The sequence below is a fragment of the Acanthopagrus latus genome, chromosome 14, assembly GCF_904848185.1.
Source record: "Acanthopagrus latus isolate v.2019 chromosome 14, fAcaLat1.1, whole genome shotgun sequence".
Classification (NCBI taxonomy): domain Eukaryota; kingdom Metazoa; phylum Chordata; class Actinopteri; order Spariformes; family Sparidae; genus Acanthopagrus; species Acanthopagrus latus.
Window position 1 is genome coordinate 4833635 of NC_051052.1, and position 23420 is coordinate 4857054.

Here is a 23420-nt window from a genome sequence, read left to right on the forward strand (position 1 = left end):
GCAGGCATGAATTGCCACAAACCACAGGGTCTCAATGTGATGTATACTTCGGTCAGAATGTAGAATGAATAAGCATGCTGTTTTCAGTACCTGTTGCTGTTATAGAATCACGAACAGGGCGTCAAGTGTATACAAGCAGCTGCTGGGTGAAAGCCAACCAAGCGACTCCAAAGAGTTTCTGTTGGCCTCGGCGTGGCTGCTCTTTTTTTTTTTTTTGTTCAAGGAAGAATTACCAGTCTGTTCCGACGCTGCTAATTGCAGGAGGTGAGAGGGGAATTGTTGTTTGGGGAAGGCATTTCATTTTCTGCCTCATCGTTCCACTAATGGTACAGAAAAAGAAGATGTCTTTGATCTAAGCTTATTGAAAAAGGAAACTGTGCCCTGAGGTCTTTTCAGCTGGTTTAAGACGGTGCTGGACAGGTGCTTTGTGTACTTTCTTTCATGGACATGTGCAGTGTCTCTGGAAATTCAAATTGATTGAAGGAGTCTGATATAAAGACATCCCTGCCCTTGACCTGCTCCCTTTGCTGGGTTTTCTCTCATAAAAGATTGTTCAGACGTTTCCCCTTTGACTTCAGGCCGGTTCTTTGACGTGTGACGACCATTTGCTCGTGAAAAAAACAAGTTCTTTCAGACTTCTGTTTGCCCTCCAGCTTTGAAGGTTGTCATTTAGCCTTTGTATCTGCCTCAGATCTCCTTCCTGTGATGCTGTCTTTCACCTGTCCTTTTAGTTGAAAGACATGTTGTTACATGTTCCAGACAGCACAAGGAATTGAACTTTACTCCTGGACTGTTGCTGCTTCCTCTCAGTACAGAGGGACACTTGTTTTTTTTTTTTGTCCAGTTGTCTGCTTACATACAAATTAGCACTTTCTAATCTTAATCGCATTTATAAATGCAAATCGAGCGACTTGCAAATCAGGAGCCCTGTGGGGCCATGGATGGTCTTGTTTTAACTAGAAGTTAATAATAAATTCAAAGATAAGGTATGAGTCAGACTGTTCACACCGCAACACACGAGCCGAATTACCCCGTGGCCTTCATAGTTTAGGTTTGGGTCGTGTTGGAAAGAAATGAGTTTGTCCGACGTGTTGTCTGAACAGGCCTGACGGCAGACAGGTTTATATGTGCTCACATTTAAAAGCCGGCTGTCATATGGGGTTTTTACTAAGATGTAATGATATCGATTAAAAACAAGTACAATGGGAACAGACTGTGCAAAGTACTCAACTTCATGTTGAAGCATGTGACTGATTGGGTTATGGAAAACTAGTCAGAAACTCTTGGAAAAACTAAAACTGTTAGACATGCAGTGAGATTTCCAAAGCTGTTCGACCAACCAACAAGCAATTTGTTTGAAATATACTGTTGCCTTTAACCTCCTGACGTCCTCCTTTGTAATCTTCAGTGTGTGTTGTCAGTGGGGAGGCATCCTGTTACTCTCTCTGACCCTTCAGGGCCTGGTTACGTAACCTGTGGACTGAGGCCCAGCACGGGTCGCTGAAGTCCTGCATTTTGTTCGAGTTTGCAGTTTTAGTAAAACTTTATTGAACTTGGATTTGAAGATGAGCGATATTATACATGAATTTAGTTGTGGTAAACACGAATATAATGCAAGATAGAGAAAGAAACGGGAGATGTCTCATCGCCTCTCGGTCAGCTTCATTTCACCGCACAGTATTTTGCAACGCTTTGTTCTCCCCTCCAGGTTAAACCGTTTCATCCGCCAGTTCTGACCCATTTTCCGCTTTTGTGAGCTCCGTATCCTCCTCAGGCCTGTGGTTGAAATCAGATCAAATGACAAGGGTGGAGCAGCGCAACAGTGCTTTTTTTTGTCTTTCCAGGACACGGATCATATTTTCCTCAATAGACTTCGCTCATGAATGCATCTCCAGCAGGTGAACGTATGAAAAAAAAACAAAACAATGATGAAGTGCCGTGAATTCCCCCTGGAGTTTTTGTATTGTGTAGATGTAGCACTAATTCCACTATAGTATGTCTGCACATCACTGCTTTCAAATAGCACCCTCTTATTGCTCGGCCTGTCCTCTCAGCTGTTGGGGAAACCTCGTCAAACAATCCTCGCTCAGCGTTTCAGAAGATAAATGGGTGCCAACTGGAGGTGGTGACCACCTCTCCCCGAGGAAGCGTTGAATCCCATTTGTCTGACGAGCGCCATTGATCACTGGCACCAGCTCTGCAGTTCCACTGGTCACTGCATTAGTAGACGGTTGAGCCGCTCTGGGGAGTTCTTTGATTATCCATTTTAGTGGGGTATTAGGTCAGCACACCGTTGTTAATGGATATACTTATGAAGATCAATGGCTTCATGTGGTCACTAGGGACGTGGCATCTCCCCCTCTGTCAGCACTAAGTGTGTATCAGTGAAGTCATGGAGGGATGACCACGAAAGCTATCGGCACCAACATGTGATTTGTATCTGAAATGGGATTTCTGCGCTGACTGTGTGTCCCTCATAGAATCTAGCACGTACTTTCCCAGGGCATCAAACCCTTTGGTAATGCCTCAGAGGAATGTATTCTCATCAGTTTTATGTGGAACGCTTCGTGGCTGGTGATCACACCAAATATGTTTTGGCAATACAGATCCCAGAAATCAGTTTGAGTTCAAGCCTCTAGTATAAGTTCAAGCAGCATGTCTTGTTACACTTGGTCCCTGAAATGAGTATTTCATGAACTAATAAAAAGTAGTCCACAGCATGTATATAAGGATGCTAGTGCCCCTTGTGTCCAACATTTATGCTTTCCTCAGGATAAACGGGATCAGTTTTGGGATGGTTTTTCATTGGAACTGTCATCAGATCATAATTTCATTTGATTAATATAGTTTATATACAGTAACCTGCAAATCTAACATCCCCATCAGCCTCAGCTGTACTTTTTGTTTAGCGCTAATTAGTAAACATTAGCATGCTAACATGCCCACTGTGACGATGCAACTAGCAATGCTCCAGTCTTGTTTGGGGAAAAAAAAGGTTATTGACATCATACAGATACACTATTTGTGGAGCACGTCTTCAACAGATAGGACGTTTTGTAAGTGTCCACTTTCAAATCTTTTTAGAGGGAATATGAACATTTTTCGAGTTGTAAAATTGGTGAAATGTCACTTAAAATTAGCCAGTTACACTGAAGAGGTTATTTTAAAATGCCTACTGTAGGTGTTGGGTAGGTGTTAGATGTGAGAAATTCTGCACCGCGAGCAGAATTTCTCGCATGTAACACCTCAGTTTGCACAGAATTGGCCCTGTGTCGTCTTAGTAACTGACCCTCAGTGGTGATTCTGTCAGAGTCTTCAGTTTCACTCGCACATGAGCGCACAGTTGTGAGGTTTTCGCTGCCTGGGCCTCCCAGCGTCACTTGGCTCGTTTTCCTGTGGGATTCTGCTGACTCATGCACACCTGCATGACTGACTCTGCCAGTAATCCATTACAGTCTTCACACAGCCGGTCCACTCGCGGCTGTTTGTATGTGTTCATGGAAGGAAGTCATGATGAGCTATTGTCACAAACAGACTTAACAGATCCCTCCTATTGTGGCTGAGTCGAGACATGACCGAGCCGCTCTCTGCGCCAAAGTCTGCGTCTGAGTCAAGTTACTATGAAGTGAAAATCTTACTCAGGTTGACGTCATTCTAATAAATACACAGGAAATGGTTTCATTGACATTTGCTGGACTGGCCTTGAAAGAAAAAGAAGAAAAGCTGTTTGTCCACCATCTTCCTTAACCCTGCTGCACATCTCCCTTTTGCCACTGTCCACGTGCCCTTCCTGTTGAACACCCTGGCTCTGTTCTACAACTTTGGCAAATCCTGGAAGTCTGACCCGGGAATTATCAAAGCATCAGAGGAGCAGAAGAAAAAGGTAAAGTTGCAGTAACGAGACAGGCAGACAGCACATCGTTTGAAATAGGAATGTGCATGATTTGATCGCTGATACCCTCGCTAGTCAGCGCAAGAAATACTTTAGTTATGTCCACATTTAGAATTTGAGTTAAGATGTCGTGTCTTCCAAGTCAAATGTTGCTAAATAAAAAATGAGCATCCCTCGCTAACTACAACAGTAGACCCGTTTCCCAGCAGACATTGAGACTTGTCGGTCTCAGGTGTGAATAAGGTTCATGGTCGCTCCATTCTATTAAGTATCCCAGTAAGCCACGTCAGAGAGTGAGCGTGCCAGTTTATCAGACATGTTTACTTATAAAGTGACTTGAGCTGTGAGGAGTCGCAGCAGGAAGCTGCTCAGATTTGACCGGGGAGCTCGCGACAGCCTGGTGGCTGATTCTCTGGCCCGCTGCCCACGGTGTCCTCTCGTCCTCTCTGTGCCTCATTATCACACTCTGATGGAGGACGACGGGGCCTCTCTGCTTCTTACCGGGCCCCGTGATGGATGAAGAGCTAAATTTACCCTGCATTGTTAGCACAGCGCGGGACCTACCGCTGTTTGAGCTGGTCAGCGTCCTCCGATCAAAGGCTACAAAGCCTTCCTCTCCCTGCCGAGGATCCCCTTCCACCTCTTGTTTTCCTCGGCGGTGGCTCAAGCTGTAGTTTATTTGCACAGAGATAAGATATAAAAGCAAACTGATACTAACAAAAGAGATGGAAAACAAGTAGGATTTGTGCAGGTCAGACTAAAATAAACCCCATATGGAAGTATTTTGCCTTTAAAACTAAACAAAAACTAGTAAGTGACTCCAACTGTAAGTCCCATTGTAGCTTTTGTCCCGGATCACCATGAATCAGCCGAGCCTCCAGTGTGATCGCTGAGCTGGAAATCCCAGCCTCAGTGTACGCTGTCACTAGGTCTTTTGTTGCCGTGCCAAATAGACCTTGGCGAGATGGATTGCTCAGTTGTTCATTCATGTTTCTGCCTCATCTCTGGTCTGCCTTTTTTTTTTCTCTAAAAAAAATCCTGCTTTTGTTTCTTGTTTCCTTCCTCCAGACAATTGTGGAACTGGCAGAGACAGGCAGCCTGGATCTGAGCATATTCTGCAGTACCTGCTTGGTAAATGCTTCTCTTACACAATAACTGCATCATTCATACAGAGATCAGCAATAGGAAGCCAACTTTTTATGCTTCTGTGACTGTTTCTTTACAGATACGGAAGCCCATCAGGTCCAAACACTGCGCCGTGTGCAACCGCTGCATCGCCAAGTTTGACCACCACTGTCCCTGGGTGGGGAACTGTGTTGGTATGTCAACCACAGCGCACATTTGTGACGATGTAAACACATTCACTTCCAAACAACGGGCTGCCCCACGCTGAGAGCTGTGGCTTTTTATTGTTTTAACAGCTCCATATCCCACTTTAAGAGGCAACACGTGTCCCGACTGAAGAATCTGATCTTAATTTGTTCCGTTTCTGGTACTTAACAAAAAATGTTGAATCACACCGAAATTACACCAAAAAATGTTGATTGTCATTTTAAGAATGTTTTTTTTTTAATTTTTTTTTTAATCTGTTAAAGGGATAGTTTGTGTTTTTTGCAGTAGGGTCATATAAAGTACATATCTATAGTCGATCTGTTCCGATTACAGTAGGGAACAGACCGACAGGTGGTCAGGAAGAAGCTTTAAACGTGTGGAAACCGTCTGAACAAACAGGTCTCGCCTAATGCCTACTGGGCCTAGGGGCCTTGAAATAGATGGAGAAAAAAAAGCTTAAAAAGAGGTTTTGAAATATCAAACACAATAGTTTATGATGCAGTTAAAGCATTCTTTGTGCTGCATGTCATCTTTTAGAGGGTGTGTATACATAGCAGGGCTCTGTTCAAAACACATCGTCCGTCTCCTCAACGTCTAACATATGTTTCGAGCACATTCCCTCCATCACGAAACAGTTGCGAAGCTGTTGTGTGTTTACACGCATGTTTACATGCACGCAGCGCTCTTCTTCCCTGTACTTGTCGGCACGTTGCTGTGGGTTTCTGCTTGAGATCAGCGGGATGGAGTTAAACCGAACACTCAAAGTCAGCTTCGTAGTGCTGCTAGAAGGTCTGTCATGCCTGCTATACTGTAGACTGTACAGTGTAGTTGCATTATAAAGTATTTTAATTGGGGAAAAAAAAGTTTTTTTTTTTAATTAAATGTTTAAACTTGACTTAAGTCACTTGAATTGTCTTTAAATGTGCATAACAGCCAGCCAGCTGGACCTGTCAGCAGCTCTCCTCTCTTATCTCTCCGGCTGTTAGGCTGCTTAATTTGCACTCATCTGCATGGTTTTGTATATGAACAGTGTGTGAACAGTAACTCTGTTGCACAAGTCTTCTTAGCCATGCTAACTGTGTAGCTCTGTGCAACGTAATCTGTCCATCCGTCCATCCATCCATCCCCTACTTGGCTACAGTCTGAGATATCGCTATAAATACTGAATGGTTGGACATAAAGTTTGGGACAGTTGTTCTAGTTCCTCTCATGATGGAATGTTATCTAAGTAAACATTACTTGTTAAACATTAAACCCACTGTTCGGCTGAAATGTTAGCACTACATTTCTTGGTACCTTTCCTTGTCTTGTGAGAGGCGGCCAGAATTAAAAAGTGAAGACAGTGAGAGGTGACATGTTTGTTTCTCCTCTGCAGGAAGTGGAAATCACCGCTACTTCATGGGTTATCTGTTCTTCCTGCTCTGCATGATCTGCTGGATGATGTACGGCTGCATTTCCTGTGAGTAGAGACCCCCCCCCCCCTTTTTTAGATTTCTCCGCGACTTGTTCCATTTCCCCGCTAACCCCTCCGTTTCCCCTCAGACTGGAGGATCCACTGCGCCACCAGTTACGCCAAGGACGGCTTTTGGCTCTATCTGACCCAGATCGCCTCCTGCTCTCCCTGGATGTTCTGGATGTTCCTCAACAGCGTCTTCCACTTCATGTGGGTGGCGGTGCTCATCATGTGTCAGCTCTACCAGGTCTTTTTTTTTTACCTTTTTTGTGATTTGCCGCTTTTAAAGACTAGTTGAAAGCTGACCCTCTGACCTCTTTTACCTCTCGTAGATCGCGGCTTTGGGAATCACCACCAACGAGAGGATGAACGCTCGGAGATACAAGCACTTTAAAGTCACAGCCACGTCCATCGAAAGCCCCTTCAAGTAAGTGATCCTCTCAGCTGTTTGCGTCACGGTGGCGTCACTCCAGCAGGTTTCAGCGATAACGAAACTGGTTTGACTGCAAGTGAGGACAAACCGTGTTCTCACTTGCCTTCAGTGTTATCTAATCGTGCAGATACTTTGATGTGGTTTTCCCCACGTTTTAAATGATCAGCTTCAGCTTTCTTGCCACTACACTTGGGAAGAACATATCTTTAAAGTGTTACATTTGGATGAACTAGTCCTTTAATAATGTAAGCTGTATAAGTATTTCATTTTGTCTCCTCATGAGTAACCAATATGTAACTGTGCATTCATGTAACTGCGATGATGATGACCTCGTTCTCCCTCTCCGTCTCCCTCCAGCCACGGCTGCTTCAGAAACCTCATAGATTTCTTCGAGATCCGCTGCTGCGGTCTGATCCGGCCCGTGACGGTGGACTGGACCACGCAGTACACAATAGAATACGACCAGACGTCTGGCTCAGGCTACCAGCTGGTGTAGAGGAAGAAGAGGGGGTGGGGGAGGAGCGGGGGCGGGAGGGGAGTCGAGTCTCGCCGGTTGGAAGGGAAGTTTGGACGGATGGCCCTCCCCGCTCCCCTCCGCCCCGCAAACCAATCCCCCCCCCGCCCCTCCTCCTCCCCGGCGTTCATATCAGAGCGATGCTGTTCTCGGGAGCGCTTGCTTTTTTTGGACCATCTCTCCCTCACCGATCAAACGACTTTGGGGGAAAAAAAAAAGAAGAAAAAAAAAATCAGCCAGGACTCGCATGCTGTTACGGGGAAACACCACACCGACACCCCGCCCTTCTCTCCGCCCCCCCCCTCTCAAACCACCACCTTTACTACTATTACTACTACTACTACTACTACTATTCTACAGCATCAGACTTCATTACTGTACCTCCACTGCTATCAAACCCCTCCACCTCGTCTCTTCTCCCGAGCCCTTTGGACGGTGCGTTGCTGCCAGGCACGAACGGAGAGGAGAGAGGCCGACGGACGAGAGGATTTCCAAAGTACAAGCTCTTCTGTTTGTTCTGGAGACGTGACGCTGCACGAACAGCAGCGCCTTAAAGTGGCAGTATCGTTCTTTCCCCCTCCCCCCCCCCCCCACTCTATATCCTTATTTATGGTGTCCCTGTTGATGTGCCCTGTATGCATTTTTTTTTTTTTTTTAAATTTTTGATTGGTTCGGGAACTCTCGCTGTTCCTGAGATAAATACCTGTGGTGGCTAGGAACGCTGAAGGAAAGTCTGTTTTTCTTTTCTTTTCTTTTTTAAAACCAGAATTTGTTTCCAAGTACGATAGAGATAAGGGAATGTCTTTGTAAGGTCTTGATTTTGCACCGTGATGAATTCTGAACCGTACTGATGAGGATTTGCCAACGTAGTTGAACTTATCAGAGGAAAGTGTCGGAGCCGCTGGAGGAGTCCAGCCGCTCGCCTGCAGAAGTTAAAGCCGCAGCGTAGAAGATAGCCGAGTGTTTCCCTGGCAGAGAAATGGCGTGAAAAACGGTTGAGGTGCGGCCGTAACGCAGGATTGAGTGCGCGAGTTGGGACTCCTCCAGCGCTGCGCCACAGTAGACGCGACAGAAAATATCCTACAGACAATGTGATACAGGTATATTTATTTTAAAACTATTTATAGATAAAAAAAAAAAAAAAGACTATGTTCTAGCGCCATCATTTTTACATTTTGCATCATTATAGCTGAGTAGGTTTTTATGAGAAAAAAAGTTATAAACCAAGTACCTGTAGCTGTTTGACATGGAAGCCGGGGAACTTTACCATAAAACTCTATATAGACGGCGAGTGTATTTATTAACAGCAGAGTATAAGAGGAAGACCACGCAGCAGGAGGACGGACGAGTTTACCAGAGAGGTTTCATTCCATGCGTGTTGTTTTTGTTCTCAAGAAGCTGTAAAGTCTTATTTGTATTGTTTGTCGTTTGTCTGCCTACAACATTGCACTGATCGTTGACTTTTTTTTTTTTTAAATTTAGTGACTTCTTTTTTGTTTTTTGGCCGTTACTGAACACAAGGGCCCTGCGGCGCCGCTTCACGACGGCGCTTCCATTGTTTACAGAGAGGAGGAGGAGGAGGGGCCCATCAGACATGGCCGACTCCCATCACTTCCTGTCTGGACCCCCACACACACACACACACGTGCGCGCGGTCGGCTCCGCAGCAGCAGCAGCAGCAAGATTGACTGAAGTGTAAAGAATGTGCATCTGTACATAAACGATATCTTTCTCTGTAATTATTTTCTTTTCGTCAGTGTTAGTCGAAGGTGCTCCTGGAAACCTTTTTTTTAAATTATTTTTAAGTTTTGGGGATTTCTTCCAACCGAACGGAACGAAGAAGAATCAAGTGACTATACTCCGAGTGTATGACTGTAGCTTTTCGTGATGTCCGACACTGCTGTCTATAGGCATTTTAACCCCTAAATACCCAGATTATCGCCCCGCCAAGAGACTCCACTGCATGTACGATGCTTGGGACAGCTGGGCTCTCGCCGTCCCCGCCCCCCGTCGACTTGACCCCCATCGTCATCACCATGGTGACAGCCCAGCAAGCCACGTGTCTGTATATAGTGAATGTTAAGTATTTGCAAGTACTTTTCTGCATTACGTTCGTTTGTCCGTTTCTTTTCATGAGTTTTCTTTTCTCTCGAATCCAGTGTGTGTTTAGTGGAACTTTTTTTCTTTCAGGTTGCCAGATGTCCAGTCAGGCCCTCCTGTGCAAGTGTGTAATATATTTGAATGTTCCATGCTTGTGGACTCTGTAGTCATCCTAAAGTTGTTGTTTTTTTTTTAATTATTATTATTTTAATTCTCTGTCATATGCCGCTGGGTTTGTTATACCACTGGATGTACAAATTGTAAAGCAAAGACACTAGAGAACTAAAGGCAGACGCCAAACTTTTTTTTTTTGTTTTTGTTTTCTAAACAGCTGAAATGTGATCATGCAATAGTTTTAAGGATAAAGGGAGGTTATATTACATTAAAAGGCCTCCGGAAAACTTTTTGGGCCTCATGTTTGCATCACCAGAAGGGGACGGTTATGTCATCATTCTACATGTCACCCCCCCACCCCACCCTCCCATCTCGCTAACCAACCACTGATGTCACTTCTGCCCTACAAAGACGACAACGCAGCAGCTACTTTCTGTGCACTTTAAAAGGTCATGACTTGGCTGTAAAGTTCATATCGGTTTCAGTAACTAACCACTCCTTAATGCCTTTTAAGTGACAGGAGGTAAATGTGTGCGAGTTGGTTTTTTTTTTTTGGTTTTGTTTTTTTTCTTTTAAGGGCAGAACTCAGCACTCATCCAGGACGTGAATTCAAAGCCATTTCAGTCCTCACTAGTTCTTCCAGCAGCCTAACGAGTCTGTTCTGTCTCCCCCCCGCCCTCCTCACCATACCGATAATAAAAAAAAGATAAAGCACATAATCATCTCCAGTGCCTCTCTGCCCACCTTCAGACATCACTGTAACTCCGCTTCAGATGTAAACATATGGGCATGGTTCAGTTTTAATGGCTTTAATAATAAAATACAGTCAAATGTGAACAAACGGTTTGTTAATGTTTTTATTTTGTATCATTAGCACCTATTTCAACAAAAGGGGGGAGGGGGGGGGGGGGGCATGAGAAAAGGGTGAGCTGTAGTTCATGTTGGGCAGAGGAATGTATGAAGTTGTGTTTGTGTCTGTGTGATCCAGTTCATCCATCACTGAGCGTGAACCAGAGCCCCGGCTCCTTGGCCGAAACCGAACCCTTTGGGCCCGAAGTTCTTGGCGTAACATGCTGGAAAGAGAAAACAAGTGTTACAAGCTGCAGATATCATTGTTCCAAAGATGCATCCTGACAGGATCCTGTGAAAATCTGCATTTCAAAACTCTGTCGTTAGCTGATGTTGACCAGTAGCAGCTTCAAGGTCAAGTAGCTGAGGTAGGAAAAGTAATACCGGAATTTCACAGAGTGACTGGAAAGAAGAAGTTACAGATGTATGGCAGTAACAGCAGGCTGTATGCAAGCAGATGCAGTGAAGCATGCTGGGAAGACAATTCAGGTCCAGGGAAAAAGTCATTCTGACATCACGAATGTGCAGTTTGGGTTAACATCATCAACACACACACACACACATACACAGGTTCTCTTAAAAAAAAAACAAATGTGTATCTTTTCATCATACTTGTAAAAAAAATCCCTCACTCTCTCCTCAGTTCAAATGTTTTTTTGGCCAAGATTGTTGGTGTCGCTGTTGCAGACACATTGCCATTTTCCTCAGTGTCACAAACAGCAACAACACAGGACAAAACGCGAGTTCATTCAGTCACTTAGTCTATAATAGAAATGGATCACCAGTTACACTTCCTTCTTGCCAGTGCCTATGTGCCCGGTGGCAGACAAAGTTGTATAGTGACAGTGAGGTATATAAAGAACTACTGATTCTGTATCCATTACATTGTGCAATCAACATTAACTTTACAATGAGACAGTGAAGCAGAAATCTTGTCTATCGCCAGTTTCAGTCAAACTTTCATTATTAACTGTGCCTTTCTATTTGGAATCTGACTTAGCTTCTGACTTCATTTTGGCCCTTGGAGCACAACGAACCAGTTCCCGAGGACCGACTCCTGATTCCACTGTACTGAGGCGAGCAGCTGCTGCTGTTCGTACATACTTGACCACCTTCAGCTTGAATAAAGGTCTAATCTGCCATAATGAACAACACCTGTCTGTGTGTGGGTGCGCAGTTTCCAATCTGTAACACTCAGAGCTGTTTATCTCACAACGATGTGCAAAGTTTAAAATAAGCTCGCTCCTCAGGTTGTGGTCAAACAATGAGGTACACACACTCCTGGATTGTTTAAAACACATGTCTCTGATAATTCTTTTCGCTTTCTTTGTAAATGTGACATCTCAGGTCTGCTGTCCACATCTGTCTTCAAAATGTTCATGCTGAGAGAAACAATATCCAGCTGCTGCTCACACAGTCTGGATGTCTCACAATCATTGGCTGACAGCAGCCGGAGAATCCGGCCTGTTGGAGCTGAGATGCAACATTCCTCCTCATCAGTACAAGGTTTCATTATGACATTACGCAAACATCCATCTGCTGACGTCTGTGTGTTTACATCTGTTTCTATAGTGTGTGTTTGTGTCCCGTCCCCGCTCATTGTGCTGACGAGGAGAAACGTCTGCTACACAGTGAGCAGCTCTGTTAGCTTGACAAGGTCGGTGTCCTCCAGCCAGACCAGCACAACAAATGTGTAAAATAACGCTCGCTGAGACCGCAGGGAGCACACGAGCTTGTGTACGTGTGTTTGGTTTCTAGAGGCTGTTACCGACAGCCAGTCTCCAGGTCTGTCTTTGCTGATGCGATCGCACCAACTGCCAGTACGACTTCGCTGCTCTCATCTTAACTAGCTCTTCACAAATCAACATTTGGAAGATTGCTAATTAATCAATCAAGTAAATCTAGCAAATATCGGATCTGAAGCAGTTATTAGGTTTTCCGTCGTGTGTCTTGCCTCTTCTTACAACTTAGTTTCAAAGATGTGTAAAGACAACGTGTTCCATGTCATGAACATGTCATGAGCTGTATTCAACCATGGTAACTAATGCTGGTCTGGTCCAGGTTTTGTCCAGAGTTTCTGCATGAAATCAGCTAAAAAACACACTTGTCATGATCTGAGCAAGATCACTGTTTTATTATTTGGAAGGTTGTTCTTGCTCTTACTGACCTACTGAATGGTGATAAACCAAGCCAACTATGACATTTAACAACATGCATTAAAAGTTCACAGTATTTTATAATCAGAGCAGCTGAGGATTTTGTTCAGGTTGAATCCTCACAGTGTGATCATACTGCACCTACAGTTGGTCTTATTTTGTCTGAGCCAGCGAGACAGGTTGTCAGTCTACAGCCATGCTAGCAGCTCTGTGAGCCTGCACTGCATTTGCACATTTGCTTAGAGCTAAATGTTTGCATTAGCCTGCTAACATGCTCACCATGTTTACAAGCTGATCTTAAGGTCCACATGTTTACCATGTTGACCATCTCAGCGCTCTATGCTAACATTTGCAAAGCACAAAGCTATAAATACAGATTTGGGTGCCAAGAATGTCATTAGGCATCTATCCATAAACTAACTGAAACCTCGATGTAATGATGGCACTAGATGAAAAGGTTAATATTCAAGTCTTGTGTAGATGTAGAGACAACTCATTCAAAACCACGAATGTTAACTCATGGTGGCAGCAGAGGAAATGTCAGTAGGACTGCAGCTCTTGCTCCAGCTTTCATGGAACAGTGCACACATTTAGCTCAACCTCAGATGTTTTATCTCACCTTTGCAGTAGATTTCTCCGTCTTTCTCGGTCTGAGTGGTCGACTCGAGGCTCTTGCCACATTTTGCACATCGGAAGCAGTTCTTGTGCCACGGCTGTGAGGAGGAAGAGGGAGATTTGATGTTATGTCCACAGTGGCAGCTGCCCCAGTCTGTCATCATGCTTTTATGCTAAATCTAGCTGAAACTGTACAGTTGTTTGTACAGTGTTGAGCACAGTACGTGATTTCTGCTGCTATAGGGTCTCTCAAGCTCAACAATTAAAAACACAAGATGCAGTTTGATGATGATGTGAGGTAGTGTGGAATCATGGGAGTTGTTGTCATCATTGTTGGACAACCAACACTGCTGATATATGAGTCAGGCAGAAATGTTCTGATCTGATCTGAGGTGATGTTTCAACATTTTGTTCACATTATGTTGCATCACATTTGCCGACTTCCTTCTTAGCTCTCTCATAGCAACAACAAAATCACAGATTTATCATTGACAAAGGCTGTTTTTACACATTTTAATGCAGGAATGTCACATGTGATATATTTTAAACAAAACTCTGCTCAAACAAAAAAAGATTTTGTCCTTGCAGCTAATTCCAGCTGATAACTGCAGATGTTTTTTGTAGCCTGTGTCACCATTTCCTTCATCTAATCCCATCAAAGCAGCTCAGTTTTCCATCAGCCCGGGGCCACCTCTGAATGTCTTCATTATACTCAAAATTACAGGTTACGCTTAAGCCAATGAGTAGAGCCTCAAACAGATTTCCTCCCAATAGGAAACACATTAACAGCTCTCTGCCCGATGACGTCACCTGCTGTAAATAAGCTCATGTGAATCCACAAGCGAGCAGCGACAGGAAACGGTCCACTCCCACTTTTAGAGGAAACAGAATCCTCAGTACACAAATCTTTGCTCATCTGTGGACAGCAACTGCTCTGGGCCTCACCGATTCTTCTTCCTCAGGACTAAACATCCTCTTCGTGACTTCATCTACTGTAAATCCATTTGTCAACAACTGCAAGAGCCTCAGTGACCAGACAGCCTTGGACGATTAACGCCAGCTGTTAGGAAGCTGTAATGCAATGGCTTCGATGAGGAAAAAACAAGATTTGCGCTCTCTCATTAGCAGAGAGCACAGCAAACATCTTGCATGTGTTTCCGCGCTGCAACAACCATGTGCCTTCAATCCAGTCAAACCTGCTTCACCCCTCTGTGGTTTGTGATGTAGATTATGGCCCTGTGAAGTTCAAGGAACCAACCCTGCCTGGGTTGGAGGCTTGCTTTCTGCGGGGGGCTCTTCATGCTAAAGCTCTGTATAATTACTACACACTTTTGGAGATTAAGTTCACAGTGCAGCTTAAGATTCTATGGGGCACGTAAAGTTTTGTAATTACCGTGAACACAGAACACCCGATCGGAGTTGAACGAGCACTTTTTTTTAATTCTGTGGGCTGCGATCAGATTCACTGGGAAAGCCTTGTTGTACACTCTCCATCAGTGTTGTCATGAAATAAATGAATCCTCACTGAACCAAGAGTAATAATTTTTGTGACTTGGCTCCACTAGTGAAGGCTTAATGGTCCATTTGGCTTACATCTTGGCAGATGCCTCAACCTAAAGCCTGAGAGTGCATATTGTATCCACAGTGTTTTTTATCCGGCAAACACATCTTTCTGCTCAACTGTCACTTCACGCTGGTGTATTTACTGGAGACAGAATCACCATGATTACTTACAGGTGGACGACTGGTGGTTGATTTGTTTTGTTCAGATATGTGAAATCGGCAAACTTGTTTATTTATTTCTGCAGTAACTGTTAGGCTTCGGCTTAAAGTGTGAAAGTGTCACCAGCAACATGAAAGCGTCACATCAGTAGAAAATGCTTCAGATGAAAACTCTCACCTTGCCGGCTCCCATGATCTTCTCAGCTGCATACACAGAGTCTCCACACCGGGCGCACTTCTCGGAACCTCCGAACTTCTGGGCAAATTTGGATGGGTTGGGGTTGGTGGTCGGTTTGTGAGCGTGTGTCCTGGGGGCAACAATTTAAAGCACATGACTATCATGTAAAGGCAGAATTTTGTTCCTTAAAAATGTAAGAACATCAGCTCCTTCTTTACAAACACTTGATATCTGATATCTGCTGGAACCTCCTCTTTTCTTGTAAAAAAACATTTACCCATTTACTTAACCTCTACAGAACCTTAGCAAATACCTTAGTTAAGTATCAGTTAAACATTAAATCTTCATTCGATTCTGTTGAGGCAACTTCATGAATGGATTCACCCCAATTTTAAAAGACAAAAAGACCAGGAATAAAACTGGCATGTCCCACTCCATTCCACTACTGTCCCTCTGTCCTTGGCCAGTGGTGGGAAAGAGATCAGGGCACACTAGGGGCCTCGGAACAGTGCTTATCGAAGGGTGACTGCCAGCCCCAGTGGCCCCTGAATGAAGCCCTTTGTGGCAGAGGACAGAGAGGAGGTTACATAATGACCTCTTTCATAACAGTCATCACCTGACGTCTGGTTGCAAGAGTAAACACTGCACATAGGTGTGTGGGGGGTCTGTGTTGCCCTGTCTGTTTTTGCTGCTTTCACATTGTGTTTGCTGTATATAAGGATACTCATCTGCAGTCAAACACTGTCTTCAGGTCTAAGAAGTGGGTGTAAAATTGCAGTACGAGTGCCCTGAAAGACGACCCACCCGCTCCAGGCTGGAGAGCATCTTTGAAAGCAATGAGCCAGGTCTATTAGATGATCTATTAAGCTCTTAGATCATCACTCTGAATCTCAGACTTCAGCTCAGGCTTCTCTCTTCTTGGATCTACGCTGTTCAACAATACCAGCTGGGAGCTGCTGCAGCCAAGCTGGATTTGATAAAGAGGTCGACTGTATGCCAATGTTCCTGTCAAGGTTTATTTTCTTTCACAAAGCTTAGCGGTTAGGGCAGTGAGAAACAGAAAAGGATGGAGGACAAGAACAGAGGCTTTTATATACAGTTTTGACATATTTAAGCTTGACGACTCAACTCTTGTGTACTTGGACTGCTGCAGAGTCCCACAAGTGCCAGGACTGATGATCCTTAATGAGGCTGACTTGACAGTGAAACCAAAGGTTCCAACATATCTTTAAACATCAAAATCAACTACATTTAAAGGACTTTCCAGACCCAACTCCCTCGAATTCAAAGACCAACCACGGTGCAGTTTGAGACAGGGATGAAGGTAACTCATGTTACAACACAGAGTTTGCCATAACCTGCATCAGTTGACTTTAATCTCTCATCTGGTGCATGTGACTGTCACACCTTTGTCTTAGATTATTTCTAACCATGTGCTTGTATTAGATTCCTAAAAAAAGTGCACACTTTACTTATCGTAAGTCTGTCGTATAAACGAGGCCCCATGTCTAATGTGAAGTATCATTTTTCCAAGTTTGTGTATTTGGGAACTCTTACAAGTTCAGCACCATGACTGCATGCTGTTTGGAGACGATAGCACGGTCAGAGTCAGCGGCCACAACTGAAAACATCTTTACACATGGGGAATCACTGACCTCAGTGACCTTGTCAGCCTCACTGCAACTATTTGTCCAATTAAGTCTGAAGAATGATCCTTTATTCAGATGTCTCAAGATGTCATTTGTGTTGTACTGAATAGACAAAATTGCAAAATGCAGTCAAATTTAAATAGTAATTCCGTAGTTACTGGCAGCACTGCAGGGCTTTTACTGTTGAACTGTATCTACATGGTTCTTTTGCATTGCAGAGCAGGAATGTATCTTAACACAGCTCTGTGGCTCTGTGGCATTACAAATAATAAAAAGGGAGACTAAAGGACAACAGAGTTAATGGATTGCATGAAATTGCCATGGGATATCATTTAAAGCATGTTGACTTCTGAAAAATAGTGACCAATAATATTTATCTTGATCTTGATTAGCACAGTGATCAGTCACAATGACTGAAACTGCTTCTTCTCAGTACTTTTTACAAGCATCATGCAGCCTTGAAGTACACCATACAACAATCAGTGCCCATGCAGCAGCCAGGCTTACTGTTCGTGTTTGATTCCCAGCCGCTCTCCTCGGTCCATGTTGAGCGTCCCCGCCCCCTGACCATAACCGTAGCCCTTAGGGCCGTACTTCTTCCCATAGCAGGACTTGCAGTAGATCTCCTGCTCATGAATAGCCAGCGTGGTGCTGTCTAATCCCTTCCTGCAGACCACTGTGGACACAAGGAGAAAAGGAGTTACGAAAGTAGAATGCTGCCACTATGCACATCACAAAGAGATACAGTGTCTTCATGTGACTGGGATGTTGCTGAAATGTTCTCAGATAAAAAAAAAACAAGTATGCCAATGTCTGCTCGTGTTATAAGGAAGATCCTTTGCTGTGGAATCATTATTTTAACTAGTATTTTGACTAAATATGTCTGCTTGCTGCCAAAAATTTGCATGTGAAACATGCAAAAAAGTTTAAGTGGCAGTTAAAGTGTAAATTTGAGAGTGTGTGGTAAAGAAGATTTTAGCTAAAAATTCAGTGGCGCATCAGGCACTAAAAGGAATTTAAATGTCAACTGAAGCCTGAGTGATACATTTAGCTGGAAGGGTCAGTTGAAGTAAAAACCTCAGAAGAAATTAGTAGCAGTTGAATTGTATTGAAAGACATTAGTTTCATGTGTTGGCTAAAATGTAAGCACTGAGTGTACATTGAGTTTTGGGAATTGTGGGATTTAGAGAAACAGAATACATTTTTGATTTTATGAATGTGCAGATGTGAGACCTAAAAAGCTTTTAAGTGTCACAAGAGGTGTAAGAATCCATCAGTTGAAGTGTCCTTACTGAAGGCTGATGAACTGTTCAAGAATAAAAGATGGAAAAAGTAAAGCTGTGGAACTTCAGTCAAATGTAGGTGTTGTTTGACTGGAGAATTTCTGATACTAGTTAAAACTGTGATAGTTAAAGGTATCAAAGTACCATACCCAACCCTAGTTTTTAAACCTAATCAGGTATTCATTTCTTTCAAGAATTCCACTTCAACTGCTTTTATTCAAGTTAAACTCCCTGTTTACAGCAGCGGTTACAGAAATTCATTTTCGCGGGTTTCTTCCAAGTTGAAGTATGCATTGTTCGGAAAAACAGAGGCATTGCTGTTACTTAAGACTGCAAACTGACTGCTGGGATTAGCAGAATTTTTCACACACTGGCCTGCACTGTGTGAACGTCTGATACTGGTTTGAGATTTCACTCAACTGGCTGGAAAAATGCCTCCCCTCATGTCTCTCTGATCTTTGGGCCAACACTTTCAAAATGAAAGCTCTGTGAGTTTCTGATTTCTGTGTCCAATCAAATTGCTCCCAATTCCTCACATTTCCTTAACCATTTTTCTATGCAATTGTTACGGGTTCTCACAGTATTTCCAATTCCATCCCCTTTTCAGCTGGATCACTGTTCACCAATGGCAAAGAGTACAAGCAAATGAAAAAGATAAAGTCACAGTAAAAGTACAAAGAGTTACATGAGGTTCTCTTTGCAGCTGTGTGACATTTTGTGTCACTACATAGCTGCCTTTCATACACAGAGCTGAAAAGCAGTGAATGTCAAACTGACAAACTGGAGGAAAGGGCACTTGAGAGCCAAGGGCACCACGTCCTCTAGCTCATCATCTCCTCAGTAGGAGTGTTAGACAAAGCCGCCTTTATATGGGAACCGCTGGAAAAATAAACTCATCTTTTGTGGCTCAGATTGCTTTGGTGTCTTCTTGATAGCAGCTAAATGAAAGCGTTTGTATAATACTGGTCTCCATATGAGGTTCTCTGTAACATCTTTGCTGACATTTCAAGGATGGTTCAGGAGCAGGACAAACCGCCCACCCATCCAGCAAACCGACAATAATTCAGTGTGAGCCGAATATCCGATGACCCGTCAGGGAAATGTCAGTACAAGCTTCCTTTGATGAGCAGAGAGGTGAAACTGAGTCCACCAGTGTTTCTCCTGACTCATCCCTTTATTGGGTTCTATCTCTGATCTTCCATGGCTCCTCAACCAAGGACACGACGCAGTAGAAACAGTCAAATAAAGTCTATGTCATCAAAGAAGTCATGAATACAAATGACATAATGCAAGCTGATGTAATATATGCTCTCGGCAGGTCATTAGTTCATTAATTAAACTTGAGACTTGTGCCAAGGTTACGCCACAACTACTAAAATGTCTGAGCTGTCTTCAAAGCCAATAAACAAATGTTCGTCTGGGTGACATTGGGGGAAATGCAGAGAGACATCTGACATTTAAGAGTTTATTAACTTTTAGTGACTTTTTCAGTTCACAATGATGATGTCATTGTTATTTTATTTCTTTAGATCTGAGAAAGCTCTGGCACAGAAGCCATCATACAGCTGTTTTCACAGACTGACTGTTACTCACTATGACAAGTAAACTGTTCTTGATAAAGCATACGAGAGAAACGGAGCCAAACAAAACTGTGGCCGATGCAGAAACTGATATTAGGGAGTAGGATATTCTGCTATCAACACATCGGCCAATATTCTGTATATACTACACATATGAGAGAACAAAGGGACGATATTGTCCTATCACAGACATTAAAACTTTGGTTCTGAGAGATTATAATGCAGAAAAAGATGCTTGACATGATTTATAATTATTACATTCCCAGTGAAGTTCATAGTTTCCAGTGCAGTGCTCTAAGTTTGGACAGTAAAGTTTATTATCAAACAGTAGAATATCCAGCCTCCATATATATCTTACAGTTAATAATAAAATTCATTATCACAAGACATCAGTATAGTCAGTGAAAACTGTATCCATTGTAAATGACCCCAAGAATCTTTTGCAGCAGTATCGTAAAAAAAAAATAAATAAATAAATCATACATACATAGATGTGATACCAATGAGATCCTGACTTATATGTGAGAAGCAAATTTTGGATTGATGGATGATGAAAAATAATAAACTCAGTGGCTGCCTGAGGTTGGAAAGTCACTGTAAAAGTATGTTGTACGCTTTGAAAAAAGGTTAGCAGTGACATAAAATGTATTTAGTCTCTACATGCAACAACGCTGTGATGGTCCTTTAAATCTGATCACAGTCCAGCTGTGTAGGCGTCGCAGCTGTACTTACTGCAGAGAAAACAGCATTTGTGGAAACTCTTGCCGTCACACTGCACTTCCTCGGCGTGGTACACCGTCCCATGGCACGCTGTACACTTGTTGCCTCCACCCCAGTTTGGCATTGTGTGTTCTTCGAAAGGAGAGATGAAACGATAAAATCAGAGGCTGAATCAGCCGCGATGCACCTGGCAAGCTATACTTTGTGGTAGATGCTTTGCTCAAAGGCACATCAACTCTAGTTTTTCCATGGAGAGGAGCCTGTTGGTCATTCCCATTATGTTTTTTGTTAATAAATTTTCCTGGATAATTCAATGAGTTCCCGTCATATATAAAGGCATGCAGTCCCTTGATCCACGCTGTATTATCTGCATCTGCCTCTGAGTAACTGTATCACTGGATTTGCGGTTGGAATATTGCTGGTTGAATTGAGAACCACAGCTCCAGGCCAAAACAAAAAAATAACAATGCTAAAGAGGTCAGCCTAAAGAACAGAGCAGACTAATACCCAAAGGAATGTGTCGGGCACCAGGCCTTAGGGCTTTTGTATTCTGATTGCCTGTGGCTGCAGTACACAAAAACAGGCGGCAAAGAAGAAGTGTGAGTGTGAAGTAAACACCACCGCTGGGAGGCCACATGACGCACACTCCCTGACTCACATGTGCATCTGCCCATAATTACAGACTCACTCCCCTTTTAAAAATGTGTCAAGAGGGCGGTCAAGGAGGATCCATACGGGACAAATTTAACGTTTTAAGACTCACAAAACAAGCCCGCTGTGATATCATAATCTGGCGGCTGAAATTAAAAAGAGCTGCTGCTCTTAATTAATTGAAAAATAAGCACACGGCAGTAGAAACTATTAATCTTGTGCGTCAGTGAGTCCTCCTCCCAGCTGGATTAGAGACTGCAGAGCAGGCCCGAGCATGAGAGGGGATGAAAAGACCACTAAGATTACCCTTAAATTTCCCACAGGGGTGGGGTGCGATGAAAAGGTTGGTGCTGAAGCGTACAGACCAGCTTTGATAGCTATTTCTTTCAGTTTGCCTGCGCAGGCCGCCACAGTCTATTCAAAGTTTAACAGAGTTCAGTGGTAATACCTTCAATGAGGTGAAGAATTTAGATCTGCGCCTTCGATTCATAATGACACTTTTAGAGTGAATTTGCCAAAGTCTTATATTTGTGCTGATATTGAGAGTTTTTCAATCTGGCATATTTCATTCAGTATTCACTGTACCCAGAAAACAATCTGAAATGGCTCTGAGATCATCGTTGGATGCTGAAATATTCCACTGAACCAAGACTAATGACATTTTTATTGTTCTTTTATATAAGGTCTGATTCACTGAACCTTTTCACTACGGAAACTCTGGAAAACATCACTGCCATTAAATTAACTTACATTCTAAAAACTAACGATTTTCAGTTCAGGTCCAATTATTTTCTCCTTCTGGCACTTGTTACATAACTTATACAGATTCCCATTAATCCACAGTGTGACCTCTCTGACCCTTTAAACAATACCGAACCAATATTGGGCAATTGTTTAGAATGACCACATTTCAGAAGGGGGGAAGGTTTAGTAATGCTGTTCTGTCGCTAGCTGCACAGCATGACACGAAAAGTTCATACATTTCGACCTGATGTTATAAAACACAAAAGCAGCTTTAACAAGTTATAACACTGTAGATATAAATGTATTTAAGATGGTAAGACACTGTTACTTGTCTGACTTGAAGCCTCATTAACAGGGTTTTGGTGTTTTAACTAAGACAGCTAACGTTAATGAAAAAATAATTAATGTTGCGCAGTTTTTATTAGCTAGCTAACTGCTGCTCTTTTGACTTAATTTACCAAAATGCCAAAAAAACAACAACAACAACAACAACAACAAAAAACCCCAACAGCAGTGTGTCCAAATTAATAAAGTTACTGAAACAACGACAGTAAAATATTCACTCTAAACTGCCATAACATTAAAAAACACTATATATTTTCTTCAACAGACTACATGTAATATATTCAGCTATTCACAAAGCAGCATAGTAAGTCAGAGTGAAAAGAGTTACCTTGATGTAAGACCTTTAAAAAGCAGGTAAACTTTGTGAAAATGGCTGAACTCCAGCTGGATGCGTGTGTATCCAAAGTGCTCTCCGGCGTGTCTGTGCCGCAGACTTTACTACGCTGAGGCTTAAATGCCACATACTCCACATATTTAACGATTCCAGTGGAAGGAGGGGTTTTTTCAAGGGGCGTGAACACAACGCACTGCTGCCTTCAGGTGCCGTCAGAAATTCTATAGGTGGGCAGTGTATCATTGAGCTCAGCATACACACACCTGGGACAATAATAGCACGAATGTTATAGGAAGAGTTTTTATAGATAAACTAAAAAAAGAAAGAGAAATTCAGTTTCATACTCATATTGAGATATGGTTTTGTTAAGACAGCTGACTCGGCATGTTTGCCAAATGAGAATTCAATTTTAAAAAAAGGGAGAAAATAAACTTTCCTTTGCCTTAAACTGTGTAAGTTTCAAATACAGCCATACAAACATGTGTGGCAGATGGTTTAAAAATGTTCTGCGTGACAGATCATTAAACACAGAAAATATGTTGAAGGTGGGCCTACAAGGTAGGTGGTGTGTTACACATGCATCAGAGAGGAAACAGCTACTAAAACCTTTGTTTTTAATGATTTTGGACCTGTAGCTGATTCCATTTAAGAGGATTCCATTTAGAGCACTTTAGAGGTTTGGTATGCCAGCCTAAATGGCTTTAAACTCTGGAGGACACACTGTCCTTCGGTTGTCTCTAACACTTTTTCTTATGC

At 43.0% G+C, this 23420-nt stretch overlaps 2 protein-coding genes across 3 annotated transcripts in view; one reads left to right on the forward strand and one right to left on the reverse strand.

Annotated features, from left to right (window-relative positions):
- The window catches only part of zdhhc17 (zinc finger DHHC-type palmitoyltransferase 17), a 29670-nt gene extending 19251 nt beyond the window's left edge, over positions 1–10419 (forward strand). For both annotated transcript variants that reach the window (XM_037122136.1, XM_037122137.1), the window contains 7 exons: positions 3759–3883; positions 4961–5023; positions 5118–5211; positions 6600–6683; positions 6767–6924; positions 7010–7104; positions 7468–10419. In XM_037122136.1, the coding sequence (XP_036978031.1) occupies positions 3759–3883; positions 4961–5023; positions 5118–5211; positions 6600–6683; positions 6767–6924; positions 7010–7104; positions 7468–7606 (758 nt within the window). In that variant the 3' untranslated portion in view covers positions 7607–10419. The remainder of the gene's footprint in view (positions 1–3758; positions 3884–4960; positions 5024–5117; positions 5212–6599; positions 6684–6766; positions 6925–7009; positions 7105–7467) is intronic.
- Positions 10420–10681: 262 nt separating this feature from the next.
- csrp2 (cysteine and glycine-rich protein 2) lies at positions 10682–22803 on the reverse strand. Its single transcript, XM_037122138.1, has 6 exons — positions 22659–22803; positions 20603–20722; positions 17515–17683; positions 15359–15488; positions 13463–13556; positions 10682–10911 (listed from the first exon to the last, which is right to left on the reverse strand). The coding sequence occupies exons 2-6, from the start codon at positions 20712–20714 to the stop codon at positions 10835–10837; spliced, it is 582 nt and encodes a 193-aa protein (XP_036978033.1). The 5' UTR covers positions 20715–20722; positions 22659–22803; the 3' UTR covers positions 10682–10834.
- Positions 22804–23420: the final 617 nt, after the last annotated feature.

Bases quoted from the DNA above. Each gene is read 5' to 3' on its own strand.
- csrp2 (XM_037122138.1), bottom strand. From the start codon at position 20,714: ATGCCAAACTGGGGTGGAGGCAACAAGTGTACAGCGTGCCATGGGACG. The intron at 17,684-20,602 runs GTAAGTACAGCT...TTGTGTCCACAG, and splicing joins CAAATGCTGTTTTCTCTGCA to TGGTCTGCAGGAAGGGATTA. The intron at 15,489-17,514 runs GTAAGCCTGGCT...TGTTGCCCCCAG, and splicing joins CTGGGAATCAAACACGAACA to GACACACGCTCACAAACCGA.